Source organism: Rhinopithecus bieti, unplaced genomic scaffold (genome assembly GCF_001698545.2).
Source record: "Rhinopithecus bieti isolate Rb0 unplaced genomic scaffold, ASM169854v2 scaffold_35859, whole genome shotgun sequence".
Lineage (NCBI taxonomy): Eukaryota > Metazoa > Chordata > Mammalia > Primates > Cercopithecidae > Rhinopithecus > Rhinopithecus bieti.
Window position 1 is genome coordinate 390,049 of NW_016814962.1, and position 17,141 is coordinate 407,189.

Sequence of the window (17,141 nt, forward strand, 5' to 3'; positions counted from 1 at the left end):
GAGGCAGAGTGCAAGAGGCAGGGGCTGCCAGTCACCCCACGAAACAAGAGGCATGTTTTGGGGCGAGCCCTCTATCTGGTCCGAATTCCAACCATGACCCTAGAGGAGTTTGCCAACGGCGCTGCCCAGTCAGACATCCTGACTCTGGAGGAGACCCACAGCATCTTCCTGTGGTACACGGCCACCAACAAGCCCCGCCTGGACTTCCCCCTGACCAAGAGGAAGGGCCTCGCCCCGCAGAGGTGCCACCGATTCCAGTCTTCTGCCTACCGCAGCAACCAGTGGCGGTACCGCGGGCGCTGCGACAGCATCCAGTTTGCAGTGGACAGAAGGGTATTTATTGCAGGGCTGGGCCTGTATGGGTCCAGCTCTGGAAAGGCTGAGTACAGCGTGAAGATTGAGCTCAAGCGGCTCGGGGTGGTTCTGGCTCAGAACCTGACCAAGTTCATGTCAGACGGATCCAGTAACACCTTCCCGGTCTGGTTTGAACACCCAGTCCAGGTTGAACAAGACACCTTCTACACGGCCAGTGCCGTCCTGGATGGCAGCGAACTCAGCTACTTTGGGCAGGAGGGGATGACAGAAGTGCAGTGCGGAAAGGTGGCCTTCCAGTTCCAGTGCTCCTCAGACAGCACCAACGGGACTGGGGTCCAGGGTGGGCAGATCCCTGAGCTCATCTTCTATGCCTGAGGCGTCCAGGGAGGCTGCAGCAGATCGGGAAGTGAGTGGAGCGGAAGTCAATGTACTAACTGCTCTTAACCTTGTCTCTCTCTGACATGTAGTCAGCTGAAACTTGATTGTGTAAAGTAAAGGCCTTTTCCACACAGCCAGAGCCTGGGGATTGGAGTCGTAGGCATCTCTGGTACACTGGGGTGCACGCCTCAGGTGTAGGAAGATTTAGGGCACAAGACAGGCCCCAGATCCCCTCCCAGTGGCACCCACGCCACCTGCTTTGAGGAGTTGGATGTTCCTGCCACCTCTTGGATTCTAAGTGGTTCCAAGCTTAACTTGAGACCTTCCCTTCAAATCTAAAACCGGCAAAAAGTCACTTAAAATAGTGGACTTCTGTAATAAAGGTTGCCTAAAATAACACCTGCGTGTCAGTAAATGACTACAGGAGTTGTACAATGGGGTATTCTCTTTCTCATGCAACAGAACAGCTCCCATCCCGAGGAGAAAAGCTGTCATGCTGAACATGCTACGTGGTCTGGAGCAAACTGCACCCCAGTGAAGTCCATCCATCCCCTGGCTGGCTTCTGGGCCACCCTGGGAAACACCAGGTGCCTGGTTGTCTCTATGTCCTAAGGCATCACTAGCACCTCAGAGTCCTACCCTATGAACGGACTGTGGGGGGAGCATTCTGCTGGGCCCAGCGTTCTGGATCCCTGGGGACACAGTGTCACTAGCTGTGACACTGCTGCAGGACAGCCTGTTGCAGGAGTGAACTATAGGGTGTAGCAAGCTCTCCCACCCCTTGCCTCTGTCCTCCCACTCTGCACACCCCGTAGGCAGTTGCTTTCTGGAAAACCTGTATGACCCCTGAAAAGAGGGATGGCCCCTCTTGGCACCTGGGAGAGGGCATGGGCCAAGTGTAGAGCCCCAGCCAGTGTCCCTCTGCTGCTGCAGCCCACGCTGCTCAGTCCTGTTGGTGACCCAGCCCCACCTGGTGCTTCTCTACCCCAAGGACATATGCTCCTAGATGCAGACAGGCAAAATAAGAAAGTGGGCTCTAAGCAGGCTGTGGAAAGCAGTCATCTGCTTGGTAAAGAAAGGGTAGGTCAGAACCATCAGGCAGTGAGTGCTGTTCTGATCCTTTCCTTCTAGACTTTTCCACTAGGTTAGATTCTGCATGCATGAACACTGCTGCTGCCTTGAGGGGGAGACACAACTCACCCTACACCTAACATGTATCAAGAAAGGCATACAGGAGCTCCATAAACTTGCACAACACTGGGCACTCAACACAACAAAAGTGGCAGAAAAACCACAGAAGAGGGCTGTGGCTGGAATGCACGTCCAGGAGCTGCCCCACTGTCCCCATCCGTCCAGAGGCACCTGGTGCCAGGTGTGTTCCTTAAACCTTGTCCACACAAGATGCTCCCAGCACACAGCGCTTCTGTTTCCCTCTGTCTACACCTTCCTGCACACCTGACAGGCACTGACAATGGGCCTTCTGGTTTTGCAGCAGAAAGCAAGCCCCAGGCCAGGTGCAGTCTGATGCCTGTAATCCCAGTGCTTTGGGAGGCCAAGGCAGGAGGATCGCTTGAGCCCAGGAGTTTGAGGCTGCAGTGAGCTATGAACATGCCACTGCACTCCAGCCTGGACAACAGCGAGACTCTGTCTTAGAAAATAAGGCCCCACATTGCTGAGCTCCTAGCAGCTTTAAGAGACATTTCTTACCTTGAGGGGTCCCATAGTTGGACAGGATTTCCCTCCACTGCTCAAAGGACATTTGGCATACTGGTCCCTACAGCACCCTGCTGGACACCCCAGCAGCTCACCCAGATGCCTACCTATGGCCGGCGCATTGATGCAGAGCTCTCTTGCCAAGAGAAGAAACGTCTTTCCCAGCACGTACACATTCACCTGAGATGGAGAGAGCACAACCAGAAACAACATTGGTATTTAAGGAAATGTTTGCTTTTTTTCTCTTAAAATGCATCTATTGTTCAGTCTTTAAAGACTCCAATGGCCTGTGGAGCAGCCACCCTACACCCGAAAGCCTGGCTGTCCTCCCTCGGCTGCTGGGGCTCCCAGGGCCCTGCCTTCTTCCTCTAGGCCGCTGCTTTAGGCCCCGCTGCTGTCTTGCCAATGATGGCATCTGCTTAGAAGAAAACCTGACTGCAAGGTCCCTCCAGGGCGTCATCACACGGTGCACACTGCATTTCATTCAGAACCGTGCACCCATGAACACAAAACCTGTCCTGTCCACATGTGCTCCCACCAGCCACCCTCTAGCCCAGATTCTGATGGGCCCAGGGGTCTTGGCCTCAGCCCCCTTGCTGGGATTGAGATCTGTGTCCCTCAGTGACTCCCCTGCCCCCGCACTGTTCCCACCTTAGGTCCAAATCCACGCAGATCCTGTCACCCCTGCCTTGACCACCTCCCATCGCTCTCTTCCCTGCCATAGGGCAGTGGAGGTGAGGCCAAGACTGAGGGGCAACCCCGAGGGCTGGCAGTGATGGGAGCACTGCTGCTTGTCCTCAGCAAAACAAGGACTGCAGCCAGTGTGCAGACCCTGTGCACAGCCCTGCCATGGGCTGAGTACCCCTAAGGAGCCCTGCTGGCTGGGGGAGGAAGCTGCTGAGCAATGTCTGCTGGCAGGTGTGGATGAGGTGCAGAGTGGGAAAATCCTGGTCCCTGCAGGAGCCTGCAAGAGTCCTGCCCACTCTTGGCTGTCTTCATCCCAGGCTTGCCCCTGGGGCCCCCGGGCCTCACAGGCTTGGCTAGTTTGGCCCTCTGCCGCTAGCCTCCCCCGAAGAATTCCCTCGCCTGACCGAGCCCGGCTCGTGGGCCCTTAGACAAGTCCCCTTGTCCTGGCACGCCAGTGGCACTTCCAGGTGCTTGCTGACTCTGGGGTACTGGGAGACCTAAGGGACCGAACACAAAGGAGCCTGTCTGCACTAGAGGCAAGAGCCAGAGGCAGCGCTTGTGGGGGATACCTCTGATCAGGGACCCTGCCCGCTGGGAGGGCTGGGCCCCCACAGTAGCCCCTCCATGGTCACCTTCCACCCCAGTGGGGCGCAGCTTCTGTCTTCTCCATTATATCCCTGAGAGCTCCATCACAAGGGCTGGTGGCTCACAAAGTGCGCCTTCTGAAGGAATTTCTCCTCCTCAGTTTCTGGGGGTTCCAGGGATCCCTGGGGTCTGCTCACCAAACTGTGGGGCGTGTGAGCACATGTAGTGTGTGTGTGCATCTGCATGTGGTGTGCAGACATGCATGTGTGTACACATGCATACAGTGTGTCTAGGTGTGACTCATGCATGTCACGTGTGAGTGCCCCAGCCCCTGTGCTGGGTCCCCGCCAGGCCCCTGCAACTTGACCATCCTGATCCCACATCTCTCTTTAAGTCACAGCAGAACCAGATCTGCTGCTGGCCTCTGCCTGCCCACCTCGAACTCCACACCCTCAGCCTTGTGTCCCAGAGACACAGGGATCAATGAGATCTGAACGCTGCAAGTGAGGAATCTCCAAAGGGAATTTTTAAATGGAAGCATTTAAAAAGCCATTTACATTTAAAATGCCATGTGTGCAAAACGCATGCAGATTTTTTGTTTTTGTGTGTTTGTTTTTGAGACAGAGTCTCGCTCTATCGCCCAGGTTGGAGTGCAGTGGCGCGATCTTGGCTCACTGCAAGCTCTGCCTCCCGGGTTCACGCCATTCTCCTGCCTCAGCCTCCTGAGTAGTTAGGACTACAGGCGCCCGCCACCACGCCCAGCTAATTTTTTTTTGTATTTTTAGCAGAGATGGAGTTTCACCATGTTAGCCAGGATGGTCTTGATCTCCTGACCTCGTGATCCGCCCACCTCAGCCTCCCAAAGTGCTGGGATTACAGGCGTGAGCCAAAGCGCCTGGCTGCAGTTTTTTGTTTGTTTTCTGGAGACGGAGTTTTGCTCTTGTTGCCCAGGCTGGAGTGCAATGGCACAATCTCGACTCACTGCAACCTCCGCCTCCAGGGTTCAAGTCATTCTCCTGTCTCAGCCTCCTGAGTAGCTGGGATTATAGACATCCGCCATGATGCCCAGGTAATTTTTGCATTTTTAGTAGGGACGGGGTTTCACCATGTTGGCCAGGCTGGTCTCGAACTCCTGACCTCAGGTGATCTGCCTGCCTCAGCCTCCCAAAGTGCTGGGATTACAGGTATGAGCCACCACACCCAGCCTAAACATATGCAGTTCTTTGCAGAGTTGCTAACATGTATGAGGACCGTGTATCGGAAATCCTCCTGCTAACAGTCTTAACAGTGGCTGCTCCCTGAGGGCAGAGGTCAGGGTGCAGCATGGCCAGCTTCCCCCCTTCCACTCTCTTTCTGGGCAGCAGGTGGATTCTGCCTGCAGACTGCCCTCATGGGTGTCTGAGGAGCTGTACGCCCAGGCCAGTGAGCAACCTGGGTCTGCCCTAAGGCAGGGATCAAGAGGGAGACTCCATGAGTTCTCCATGGGACCATATGAGTCCCCAGGAGCCTGACCACCTCCGGAGCAGCTGCCCTGGCCCTGGCGCTCACACTCATCTTCCCTGGGAAGTCGTGGGGTTGGAAATGGGGTCATGTGGTTTTGCCCTGAACCGAGCACAGAGCATCTGAAATGTGGATTTGCTGGATTATCACAATTCCAGCAGAGTATTTTTAGCTTGACCACAAAATATTTCAGCAGTAGCTTCTGAGTTGCCATTTATAAAGACAGCTGGGAGGACAAGGACCCCAGGTGTCCCCTGACACAAGCAGAAGCCTAACTGTGGGCTGCTGTCAAGGGCGGCAAGCCCCCGAGGACCAGAGGTGGCAGCACAGCCTGTGGGTGCCCAGAACCCCTGTGGGCACCTGGATCTGGACACAGCTCCCTTCGGGGAGTGAAATCTACATGAATTCTGCACTGTGGTCACAACTGTTTTCAATGGTATTTCTCTTTTTGAGTCCTCAGCAGCATGGTCACCGAGGACCTGTGGTGCAGCCCCCCACACTGCCCCTGCAGAGCCTCGGTGCCCCACCCTGTGTCCTGTCTGCACAGGGGTCCCTGGGGTTGGTCTTTCCCCTCTGTCACTTTGTTCAGTCATGTGGAAAGAGAGATGTAGGCCGGGCGCGGTGGCTCACGCCTGTAATCCCAGCACTTTGGGAGGCCGAGACGGGCGGATCACAAAGTCAGGAGATCGAGACCATCCTGGCTAACACGGTGAAACCCCGTCTCTACTAAAAATACAAAAAACTAGCTGGGCGAGGTGGCAGGCGCCTGTAGTCCCAGCTACTCGAGAGGCTGAGGCAGGAGAATGGCGTGAACCCGGTAGGCGGAGCTTGCAGTGAGCTGAGATCCGGCCACTGCACTCCAGCCTGGGCGACAGAGCGAGACTCCGTCTCAAAAATACATAAATAAATAAAATGCAAGGTCAAAAGAAGTCATCTCCTATACCAAACCAGGTACTCACAAACAATTTTTTAATTAAAAATAATCTCCTTTGTGTAGGACAGAAGTTCACGGTTCACCCAGGCCTAGCTAACACCCAACCGTGCCCAGCACTGGCAGCTGCCCTCCTGCCATGGAGACCCACAGTCCCACAAGTCTTGGACTATGATCCCCAAGTGATGAAGGCCCCTCATCCTACAGACCAAAACCTCCTGTCCAGGCAGGCAGCACAGACCGGCCACGGAGATGCGTGGAGGCACCTGGTGTACCCCGGTCACAACCCCAGGCGGGGAAAGATGCAGGACGGAGGTTGTCTACCTGAAGCAGGTCACTGAGGTCCAGGAGCATGTCTGCAGTAGGAGTCAAGGATGCTGTCGAGCGGCTGGCAAGCTCAGGTTACCCGCCCACCTTCTAATGGGCAGGACCACAGGACTGCACCCCCAGGGAGCTGGAGTCGCCCCTCCAAATATAAGCTCCACCTTTGATCAGAAAGGAAAGGTGGGATGGAAGCCAGGCGCAGCGTGCTCAGGCCTCACCAGAGCCTCCCAGCCACAGGCACAAGTGAGACTTCTGTGAACCCAGTACCAGGACAAGGGACAAGGAATGTGGAGCCAGTTCGGGGGAACCAGAAACGGTGGGGACTTCCATCTGATCCTGGAGACAGCGTGCACCCCCACACACCCGCCTGCCCAGTCAGGTGCCCACCGTGTGGTGGGTCTGCTGCCCACACACAGCACAGACGACACAGTGGCACTCGTGCTCCATCCCAAGGGCACTTCCTGAGCACCTATCGGGCGCCAGGCAGGCAGTCCTCCCGGGAGACAGAAACATAGACCTGGGGCTCCCCTGGTGAATAGTGAGCCTGCAGGCACCCCAGGGGCTGTGCTCGAGAGGCAGGTGTGGGGACCCCGCACAGGACCTGTCCTTGCTCAGATGCACAAACAGGACCAAGAATATGTCTTAAGTGATTCAAAACTCAGATGGATACATAAGTTATCAAACACAAGTCACTGGTTAATACAACCTGCCAGACAGCTGAAGTGCACATCACTCATGGGCCCACTGTAGCTTCGAGAAGTCACTAAGGACACCTCCTGCAGCTGGATCAGGAGTCCAGAGCAGGTGTCCAAAGGAAGATCCCTGGGACCAGAGCAGCAAAGCCCCACCGTGCAAGAATCTGGCAAGCAGTCGGACGGTGAGGACGCCAGCCCACTCGTCCACGCCCTGGGCTGGAGGCCCCTGACCTCTCTTGCAACTCCATGCAGAACAGCAAGGCCTCCCACCCTAAGAAGGCGCCAGGGCTGGGCACGGGGCATTCAAACACAGAGGAGAACCCCCAGGATGGCTGGGACATGAGCAGTGAGGCCTGTGAACAAAGGTGCATCTGAAGGCTAGCAGTCCCAGAGGGCTGTGACGATGGGCAGGACAGACCGCAGCACAGCCCACACTCGAGAGAGGCACTAAGAGAAGACTGGCGGTGGGGGTGGGGACAGTGACATCAAAGGAAACCAAAGGAAGGCAGTAAGAACTACCTGGGGAAACACCCGTGGCAGCCAACACACACGAACAGGAAAACCAAGGAGGCCAGAAGCTACATCGCGTGTGTGGCTCCAAGCATGCACCTTCTGGAAAAAGCAAAACGATGGAGACTAGGCCAGTGGCCACCAAGGGCTGGAAAAAGGGAGGGTGGGTGGCTGGAGTGGAGGCTCCAGGACACTGCAGCTCTGCACCGCACCGCACGGTGGGTTCACGTATTGCATACTCGTGAAAACCCATAGAAGGCACGGCGCCAAGAGTGAACCTCAACGTGAACTGTGGACTTCTGTTACCAACAGCTTGGCAAGACGGGCTCATCAACCGCAACAAGTGGACCAGTTAACACAAGATGTTAATAACGCAGGGAAATCGGGCACTAAATGCGGTGTATGGGAACTCTGTGCCGTCTACACAATTTTTCTTTAAGATTGCTCTAAGAAATGAACTCTATTGGGCCGGGTGCAGTGGCTCACACCTGTAATCCCAGCACTCTGGGAGGCCGAGGTGGGCGGATCACGAGGTCAGGAAATTGAGACCATCCTAGCTAACATGGTGAAACCTTGTCTCTATTAAAAATACAAAAAAATTAGCCGGGTGTGGTGGCAGGCGCCTGTAGTCCCAGCTACTTGGGAGGCTGAGGCAGGAGAATGGCATGAACCCAGAAGGCGGAGCTTGCAGTGAGCCAAGATCATGCCACTGCACTCTAGCCTGGGCGACAGAGCTAGACTCTGTCTCAAAAAAAAAAAAAAAAAAAAGAAATGAACTCTATTTAAGGCCAGGCGCTGTGGTTCACGCCTGTAATCCCGACACTTTGGGAGGCCGAGGTGGGAGGATCACCCGAGGTCAGGAGTTTGAGACCAGCCTGGCCAACATGGTGAAACCTCGTCTCTACTAAAAATACAAAAATTACCCAGGCGTGGTGGCGCATGCCTGTAATCCCAGCTGCTCGGGAGGCTGAGGTGGGAGAACTGCTTGAACCCAGGAAGCAGAGGTTGCAGTAAGCCAATAGTACACCACTACACTCCAGCCTGGGCAATAGAGCAAGTCTCAAAAAAAAAAAAAAAAAAAAAAAAGACAAAACTATTCAACAGAAGCTTCATGAAGACAAAAAAAAGCCAACAAGCACATGAAAAAGAACTCAACTGCATTAATCATCAGAAATGCAAACAAAACTGTGGCACTGCCACGAGCCCATGAAGTCACTGAATGCCGGGAGGATGTGGAGTAAGCATAGCTCACCCATGCTGCTGATGGAAGCGTGAAGTGGTACAACCACCTTGGGAAAAGGCCTGGAAGTTTCTTATATAACTAAACACACACCTCTGACCCACCTATTCCACTCCTTAGGTATTTACCCAAGAGAAATAAAAACACATGTCAGGTGCTGTGGCTCACACCATAATCCCAGCACTTTAGGAGGCTGAGGCCAGTAGGTCACCTGAGCCCAGGAGTTCAAGACCAGCCTGGGCAACACAGTGAGACCCTGTCTCTACAAAAAAAATCCAAAAATTAGCCGGGTATGGTGACAAACACTTGTTATCCCAGCTACTCAGGAGGCTGAGGCAGGAGGACTGCTTGCACCCAAGAGGTCGAGGTTGCAGTGAAACGTGATTGTACCACTGCAACTCAGCCTGGGCCACAGAGACTCTGTCCCTAAAATAAAAGAAGTATGTCCACAAAAAGACTTGTAGAAGAATGTTCATAGCAGCTTCATTCAGAACAGCCAAAAACAGGGAGCAGTCCAGGTGTCCATTAATACAAGAATACTCTGGCTTGTATTCACACAGCAATACCACTCAGCATACAAAACACCACGGGTACCTCTCAAAACCACGTCTGCCGGACACAGGGCTTACGCCTGCAATCCCAGCACCTTGGGAGGTCAAGGCAGGCAGTTGCTTGAGGCCAGGAATCTGAGACCAGCCTGGCTTACATAGCAAAATCCTGTCTCTACTAAAAATACAAAAGATTAGCCGGACGTGGTGGCGGCCCTGTAGTCCCAACTATTTGGGAGGCTGAGGCATGAGAATCGCTTGAACCCAGGAGACAGAGGTTGCAGTGAGCTGCGATGGAACCACTGCACTCCAGCCTGGGCGACAGAGCTACATTCTGTCACCAAAAAAAAAAAAAGCATGTGAAGTGACAGGGACGCAGATCATATTATTCCATTTACAGGGCATTCTAGAACAGGCACAACTGGTCTGTAGTGGAAGGAAATCGAAACAGCGGCTGCCTCTTGTGGGTCTGGGACTGTTGGAAGGGGCATGAGGCCTGTCCACAGAGCCCTGCTCTGGGCTGACAGGTGACTGTCAGAACTCTCCAGATGGAGCAATTAGAGCCTGTGCATCTCACTTTATGCCAACTTTACCTTCAAAGGAGAAGAAGATCCAGGAACGATGCTCACCCCTACTCAGCCGATGGGCTGCCTGCTGAAGGGCTGTGTGCAGTACACAGACGTCTGCAACTTACCTTGAAACGTGCCAAAAAATAAGACAGTGAGGGCAGCATGGCTTTGGGGAGCGGACCACAGGTGTCAGCGAGGGACTCCACAATTCACTTCAACTTTGTAGGTGTTTGACTTTTTTTTTTTTTTTTGAGACGAAGTCTTGCCCTGTAGCCCAGGCTGGAGAGCAATGATGCGATCTTGGATCACTGCAACCTCTGCCTACAGTTCAAGCAGGTTCAAGAAATTCTCCTGCCTCAGCCTCCCAAGTAGCTGGGACTATAGGTGTGCACCACCACGCCTGGCTAATGTTTTTTGTATTTTTAGTCGAGACAGGGTTTCACCATGTTGGCCGAGCTGGTCTCAAACTCTTGACCTCAGGTGATCTCCCCACCTCGGCCTCCCAAAGTGCTGGGATTACAGACATTAAGCCACTAAGCTCAGCAGAAAATTTTCTTAATAAAACAATGGGATAAGTGTGTACATTTTAAAAGGAGCTTCGAATTAAACATTTAACGAGGTTAAAATGACTGCTTTCCCTGAAACGAAAATCACCCAGCACTTGATCCGCATTCACCTGGCTCTATCAGGAGCTTCCAGGGAAGTTTCCAGACGACGGAAGCTCAATTATGTGCTTCCCTTACGAGGACATCACATTCTCTCTGGCCAGTCCTGGGAGGGCCCATTAATGCCTTTGGGGCCCAACCTACAGGTCCCCCAGCTAATGAGCTCCTAGGGCTCTGGAGGCTCTCCTGTGTCCAGCACGGCCAGGACCTGTGTCCTCCCAGCAGCCCCTCCCTTTTGCTGGGCAGCTGCTTCTGACTGTCTGGGAATTACAAAAGAAGTCTGCAGAGAAGAGGTCCTGTCTGGGGCCCCCAGGGTGCGAGAGCCTGGATTCTACCAGCTGGGGCCTCTTTTCACCTCCCTTTGGGCCCCTGCCATGCTGTGCTGGGTAGTCTTCTGCTCAGTGCAGCCGAGTGCCAGTCAAAGGAGAGATGCATGAGCACAACGGAGGGCAGGTGACACAACGCCCTCAAAGGGTGCCAGACATTTCTGAGTGCGGTAGAGGCCCACGCGAGACTCCCATCAGCAGATGACAAGGTCCGGAAACGGTCCAGTCATGACAGTGCAGCCCTGCACCCCACGGCTGTGCCATCAAACGGCCCCGGGTCCAGGAACCAACCAGGCTTCCCCACCACAGCTGTGGACAACACAGCAAGGAGCCACTCCACCGTGAAGAGGATGGGGAAACCGAAGCCGCCCACACCCTGGCTGGCTGCACGATGCTTGCAGGGAGAAAAACTGCAGACAGGTCCTGACTCAGACAGACACATCTTCCTTAAGTGGAAACGTTTACAGAGATTTAAATAAGGCAGAACTGAAATTTAAAAGAACAAGAAATTTCTCTCCACAGCCTCACATACAAATGCTTTTACTGGATACCCAAGGAGAGAAACAAGGGAAACAGCTCTCGTATATACAGCCCCACAGAAAGGGCTGTGTCCACAACAGTCAGCAGCGGAGGGGCCAGCGGGGACCCCACCCTGAGTGGACACCACCATTCCCGGCCCCATGGGACAGGAGAGGGGAACTGAGGTGCCCACACGGCATGAGGACCAAGGAGCGAAACCCACACCAGTGTCTCAGCTCGGGCCTCCTTCCAATTCGCGCCAATTCTAATGAGCTGTCATAGTCTGGCAGTGCCAGGCCAGGATTGCCTGAGGACAGAAGTTCAAGACCAGCCTGGACAACACAGCAAGACCCCATCTCTATTTTTTAAAAAATGTGGCTGGGCACGGTGGCTCATGCCTGTAATCCCAGCACTTTGGGAGGCCAAGGCGGGCAAATCACAACGTCAGGAGTCTGAGACCAGCCTGGCCAATATGGTGAAACCCCATCTCTACTAAAATACAAAAGTTAGCTGGACGTGGTGGCGTGCACCTATAATCCCAGCTACTTAGGAGACTGAGCAGGAGAATCACTTGAACCGGCGAGACGGAGGTTGCAGTGAGCCAAGATTGCGCCACTGCACTCCAGCCTGGGCGACACAGCGAGACTCCATCTCAAAAAAAAAAACNGGGAGAAAAACTGCAGACAGGTCCTGACTCAGACAGACACATCTTCCTTAAGTGGAAACGTTTACAGAGATTTAAATAAGGCAGAACTGAAATTTAAAAGAACAAGAAATTTCTCTCCACAGCCTCACATACAAATGCTTTTACTGGATACCCAAGGAGAGAAACAAGGGAAACAGCTCTCGTATATACAGCCCCACAGAAAGGGCTGTGTCCACAACAGTCAGCAGCGGAGGGGCCAGCGGGGACCCCACCCTGAGTGGACACCACCATTCCCGGCCCCATGGGACAGGAGAGGGGAACTGAGGTGCCCACACGGCATGAGGACCAAGGAGCGAAACCCACACCAGTGTCTCAGCTCGGGCCTCCTTCCAATTCGCGCCAATTCTAATGAGCTGTCATAGTCTGGCAGTGCCAGGCCAGGATTGCCTGAGGACAGAAGTTCAAGACCAGCCTGGACAACACAGCAAGACCCCATCTCTATTTTTTAAAAAATGTGGCTGGGCACGGTGGCTCATGCCTGTAATCCCAGCACTTTGGGAGGCCAAGGCGGGCAAATCACAACGTCAGGAGTCTGAGACCAGCCTGGCCAATATGGTGAAACCCCATCTCTACTAAAAATACAAAAGTTAGCTGGACGTGGTGGCGTGCACCTATAATCCCAGCTACTTAGGAGACTGAGCAGGAGAATCACTTGAACCGGCGAGACGGAGGTTGCAGTGAGCCAAGATTGCGCCACTGCACTCCAGCCTGGGCGACACAGCGAGACTCCATCTCAAAAAAAAAAACAAAGGCCAGGCCTGGTGGCTCACGCCTGTAATCCCAGCACTTTGGGAGGCCGAGACGGGCGGATCACAAGGTCAGGAGATCGAGACAATCCTGGCTAACAGTGAAACCCCGTCTCTACTAAAAATACAAAAAATTAGCCGGGCGAGGTGGCGGGCGCCTGTAGCCCCAGCTACTCAGGAGGCTGAGGCAGGAGAACAGCATGAACCTGGGAGGCGGAGCTTGCAGTGAGCTGAGATTGCACCACCGCACTCCAGCCTGGGCGACAGAGCGAGACTCTGTCTCAAAAAAAAAAAAACAAAAGAGTAGGAGCCTAGTGGTCACAGTCTCTCTTGGCAAGGGACAATAAGAGTTTAGAATTCAGGGGCTTCTGAGCCAGCCAGACGCGAGGGGCCAAGCTGCCAAGAGAAAAGGAAGCAACTTCAACAAGCGAGCAGGGCACAGTGCACTCAAGTCCCTTCACGGCAGCTGCCACCCCGGGAGCCACAGGCATCAGGCTGAGGCCCACCAAGCCCAGAAGTCAGCTCTGAAAGACAAAAGAGCTGAGCAGGAAGTTCTGCAGTGCCGAGGTGCCAGGAAGGAATACCTGGGTCCTGCCACGATCCTTCAGCGGGGAACCAAGACGGACCAGCAGCAACTGGATCAGAGTGAGCTACCTGCGTGCTCTCTGCTTGCTCAAGAAAAGTTAAATTCCCAGTGGGGCGCGGTGGCTCATGCCTGTAATCCCAGCACTTTGGGAGGCTGAGGCGGGCAGATCACGAGGTCAGGAGATCGAGACCATCCCGGCTAACACGGAGAAACCCCATCTCTACTAAAAATACAAAAAAAAATTAGCTGGGCGTGGTGGTGGGTGCCTGTAGTCCCAGCTACTCGGGAGGCTGAGGTGGGAGATTGGTGTGAACCCAGGAGACGGAGCTTGTAGTGAGCCGAGATCGCGCCACTGCACTCCAGCCTGAGTAACAGAGCGAGACTCCATCTCAAAAAAAAAAAAAAAAAAATTAGGTGGGCATGGTGGCATGCACCTGTAATCCCAGCTACTCAGGAGGCTGAGGCAGGAGAATCACTTGAACCCGGAAGGCGGAGGTTGCAGTGAGCTGAGATCACGCCACTGCACTCTAGCCTGGGTGAGGCAGCGAGACTGTCTCAAAACAAACAAACAAACAAACAAAAAACTGTGTGATGTAACAAAACTCACCTAGAGAGAAATGTATAGCCTCGAGTGCTTCTGTTAGAAAAACCAGGCCAGATACAGTAGCTCACACCTGTAAACCCAACACTTTGGGAGTCCAAGGTGAGAAGATAACTGGAACCCAGGAGTTTGAGACCAGCCTGGGCAATACAGTGAGACCCCATCTCTAGTGCACCTATGGTCCCGGCTACTCAGGACGCTGAGGTGAGAGAGTCGCCTGAGCCAAGGAGTTGGAGGTTGCAACGAGCTATGGTGGTGCCACAGCAGTACAGCCTGGGAGAACAGAGCAAGACCCTGTTTTCTAAAAAATTTTAAAAAATTAATCAGTGTTATTTACATTAAGTAACAAATTAAGGGGGAAATATACATGAAAAAATCATACCAATAAATACATTAAAAGCATGTGTTTGATAAAATTCAATATTTTTCATGACAAAAACTCTTGGAAAATTAGAAAGCAAGGTCTCACATCCTCAAGCTGATAAAGAGCTCTGTACACTAAAGTCTACCGCAGATACGTACACAAAAGGCAGAAAACACTCCTCCCAGGACAGGAGACAGCCAGGCACGTCTCCCGCCCCAGGACCACGCTGAGTCCTCGGCATACAAAAGGCAGGACAAGTAGATGAGAGGTGTGTGGGTTAGAAAGGAAGAACCAAGGCCGGCCGGGCGGGCTAACACCTAGAATCCCACCACTTTGCGAGACTGAGGGGGGCAGATCACTTGCGCTCAGGAGTTTGAGACCAGCTTGGACAATACAGTGAAACCCCATCGCTACAAAAAGTACAAAAATTAGCCAGGTGTGGTGGTGTATGCCTGTAGTCCAGCTACACGGGAGGCTGAGGTGAAGGATCGCTTGAACCTGGGAGGAAGAAGCCAAGACTGCGCCACTGCACTCCAGCCTGGGCGATCAAGTGACACCCTGTCTCCTGAAAAAAATGAAAAGAAAGAAGTAGAACTGGCATTATGAGCAGCAGACACAGTTGTGTGCATTAAGACTCCAAAACTCAAACAGTAAGATTGACAATTGAATTTGGTAGGAATGATGTATTAATAACGTCAACATACGAAACTCAGCTAAACCTCTGCTACGCCAGCAACAAGACACCACTGACCAGGGGCCCACAGGGGCCCGCGCTGGGTGCGCCTGTGCTTCCAGGTCAGCCTTTTGGAAGTCTGAAATGACAACTGCTTTTTTTTCTTTGAGACGGGCTCACTCTGTTGCCTAGGCTGGAGTGTAGTGGTGTGATCATGGCTCACTGCAGTCTCGACCTCCTGGGCTCAAGCAATCCTCCCACCTCAGCCTCCCCAGTAGGTAGGACCACAGGTGCGCAACAGCAGTCGGGCTGACTTTTCTTTCTTTTTTTTTTTTTTGTAGAGACGGAGTTTCACCATGTTGCTCAAGCTGGTCTCAAACTCCTGGACTCAAGTGATCCTCCTGCCTGGGTCTCCCATGTGATGGGATTTACAGGCTGAGCCACTGTGCCTGACCTGAAATGCCAACTTCTTCATGCCTAATGATGTGTGCGCCATTTGATTCCCTCATCAGCCATCCTGATACCTTCTTCTGACCACTTAAAACTGTTACAAATACCCTGTCCTTGAGGAGGCAGCAGAGGGAGAGGAGCAGGAACAAGGGGGTCTGGTGGCAGAACGAGGCGCTGGCCAGAACAGGAGGGCAGAGAAGTGTGGGCTCTGAAAGCCCATTCCAGACCCCAGAATGGAATAAGCCAAATGCACACGGCCCCTGCTGACCTGAACGCACATTTCTGCAGCCTAAGTGCGGAGCCAGGTCTGAAAGGAGTACGGCGGCTGGCAGCAGAGGACTTGCTCCCACGTGTGGCCAGGCATGACATGGAGGCTGAGGCTGGTGGGCCATGGGAGTTGGGCATGCTCTCTGCAGACCTATGTGGGGACAGGTGATGGCACCATCCACAATGCTGGCCCCAGGGCTCGGACGCCCTCAAGGGCTCACCAGCCTGTCACCATCCAAAAGATGCCCTCTCACATGCAGGCCTAGGGCAGCCTGGCTGGACAGGAACAAATGTAAAAGATCCACAAACCAACTGTGGGCAAAAGGTGCAATAACAAATCGAGACACACAGCCAGGAAAAGCACACTGGCCACACGCTACCTGCTCGGCAACGGCAGCGCTGCTCGTTCCAGCTGAGTCTCTGCCCAGCAGGTCCTGCGTCTCAGTCCTGCTGCCCAGGCAGCCTCCCTGGGCTGGGAGCCAGGAGCAGACTCAGGCCTGGGTCAGCCGGGCCTCGCCAGATTCAGTGGGACTCAGCAGCGCACTGTTCCTCCTCCAGGAATCCGGGACTGGCTGTGTCAGCTGTGAGGCTGCGGGGCCAAGAGGTGGTGAGTGTGCACAGCCGGCTGCGGGGCTGAGGAGGTGAGTGTGAGAGGTGAGTGTGAGGTGTGAGAGGTGAGTGTGGGAGGTGAGTGTGCATAGCCGGCTGCGGGGCCGAGAGGAGGTGAGTGTGAGAAGTGAGTGTGAGAGGTGTGAGAGGTGAGTGTGGGAGGTGAGTGTGCACAGCTGGCTGCGGGGCCGAGGAGGTGAGTGTGAGAGGTGAGTGTGGGAGGTGAGTGTGGGAGGTGAGTGTGCATAGCCGGCTGTGGGGCCGAGAGGAGGTGAGTGTGAGAAGTGTGAGAGGTGTGAGAGGTGAGTGTGGGAGGTGAGTGTGGGAGGTGAGTGTGCACAGCCGGCTGCGGGGCCGAGGAGATGAGTGTGAGAGGTGAGTGTGAGAGGTGAGTGTGGGAGGTGAGTGCACAGCCGGCTGCGGGGCCGAGGAGGTGAGTGTGAGAGGTGAGTGTGAGAGGTGAGTGTGGGAGGTGAGTGTGGGAGGTGAGTGTGCACAGCCGGCTGCGGGGCCGAGAGGAGGTGTGAGAGGTGAGTGTGAGAGGTGAGTGTGCACAGCCAGCTGCGGGGCCGAGAGGTGAGTATGAGAGGTGTGAGGTGAGTGTGAGAGGTGAGTGTGCACAGCCGGCTGCGGG

The 17,141-nt window shown here is 54.1% G+C and overlaps 2 protein-coding genes across 5 annotated transcripts in view; one reads left to right on the top strand and one right to left on the bottom strand.

Annotated features, from left to right (window-relative positions):
- Positions 1-1,092, top strand: part of BTBD6 (BTB domain containing 6) — a 2,698-nt gene extending 1,606 nt beyond the window's left edge. Inside the window, exon 2 of the mRNA XM_017852805.1 lies at positions 4-1,092. Coding sequence (XP_017708294.1) covers positions 4-690 — 687 coding nt within the window. The 3' untranslated portion in view covers positions 691-1,092. The remainder of the gene's footprint in view (positions 1-3) is intronic.
- The window catches only part of BRF1 (BRF1 general transcription factor IIIB subunit), an 80,320-nt gene that overhangs the window by 31,172 nt on the left and 32,007 nt on the right, over positions 1-17,141 (bottom strand). For all 4 annotated transcript variants that reach the window (XM_017852829.1, XM_017852827.1, XM_017852828.1 and 1 more), the window contains exons 4-5: positions 6,434-6,465; positions 2,514-2,586 (exon numbers count right to left, since the gene is read on the bottom strand). In XM_017852829.1, the coding sequence (XP_017708318.1) occupies positions 2,514-2,586; positions 6,434-6,465 (105 nt within the window). The remainder of the gene's footprint in view (positions 1-2,513; positions 2,587-6,433; positions 6,466-17,141) is intronic.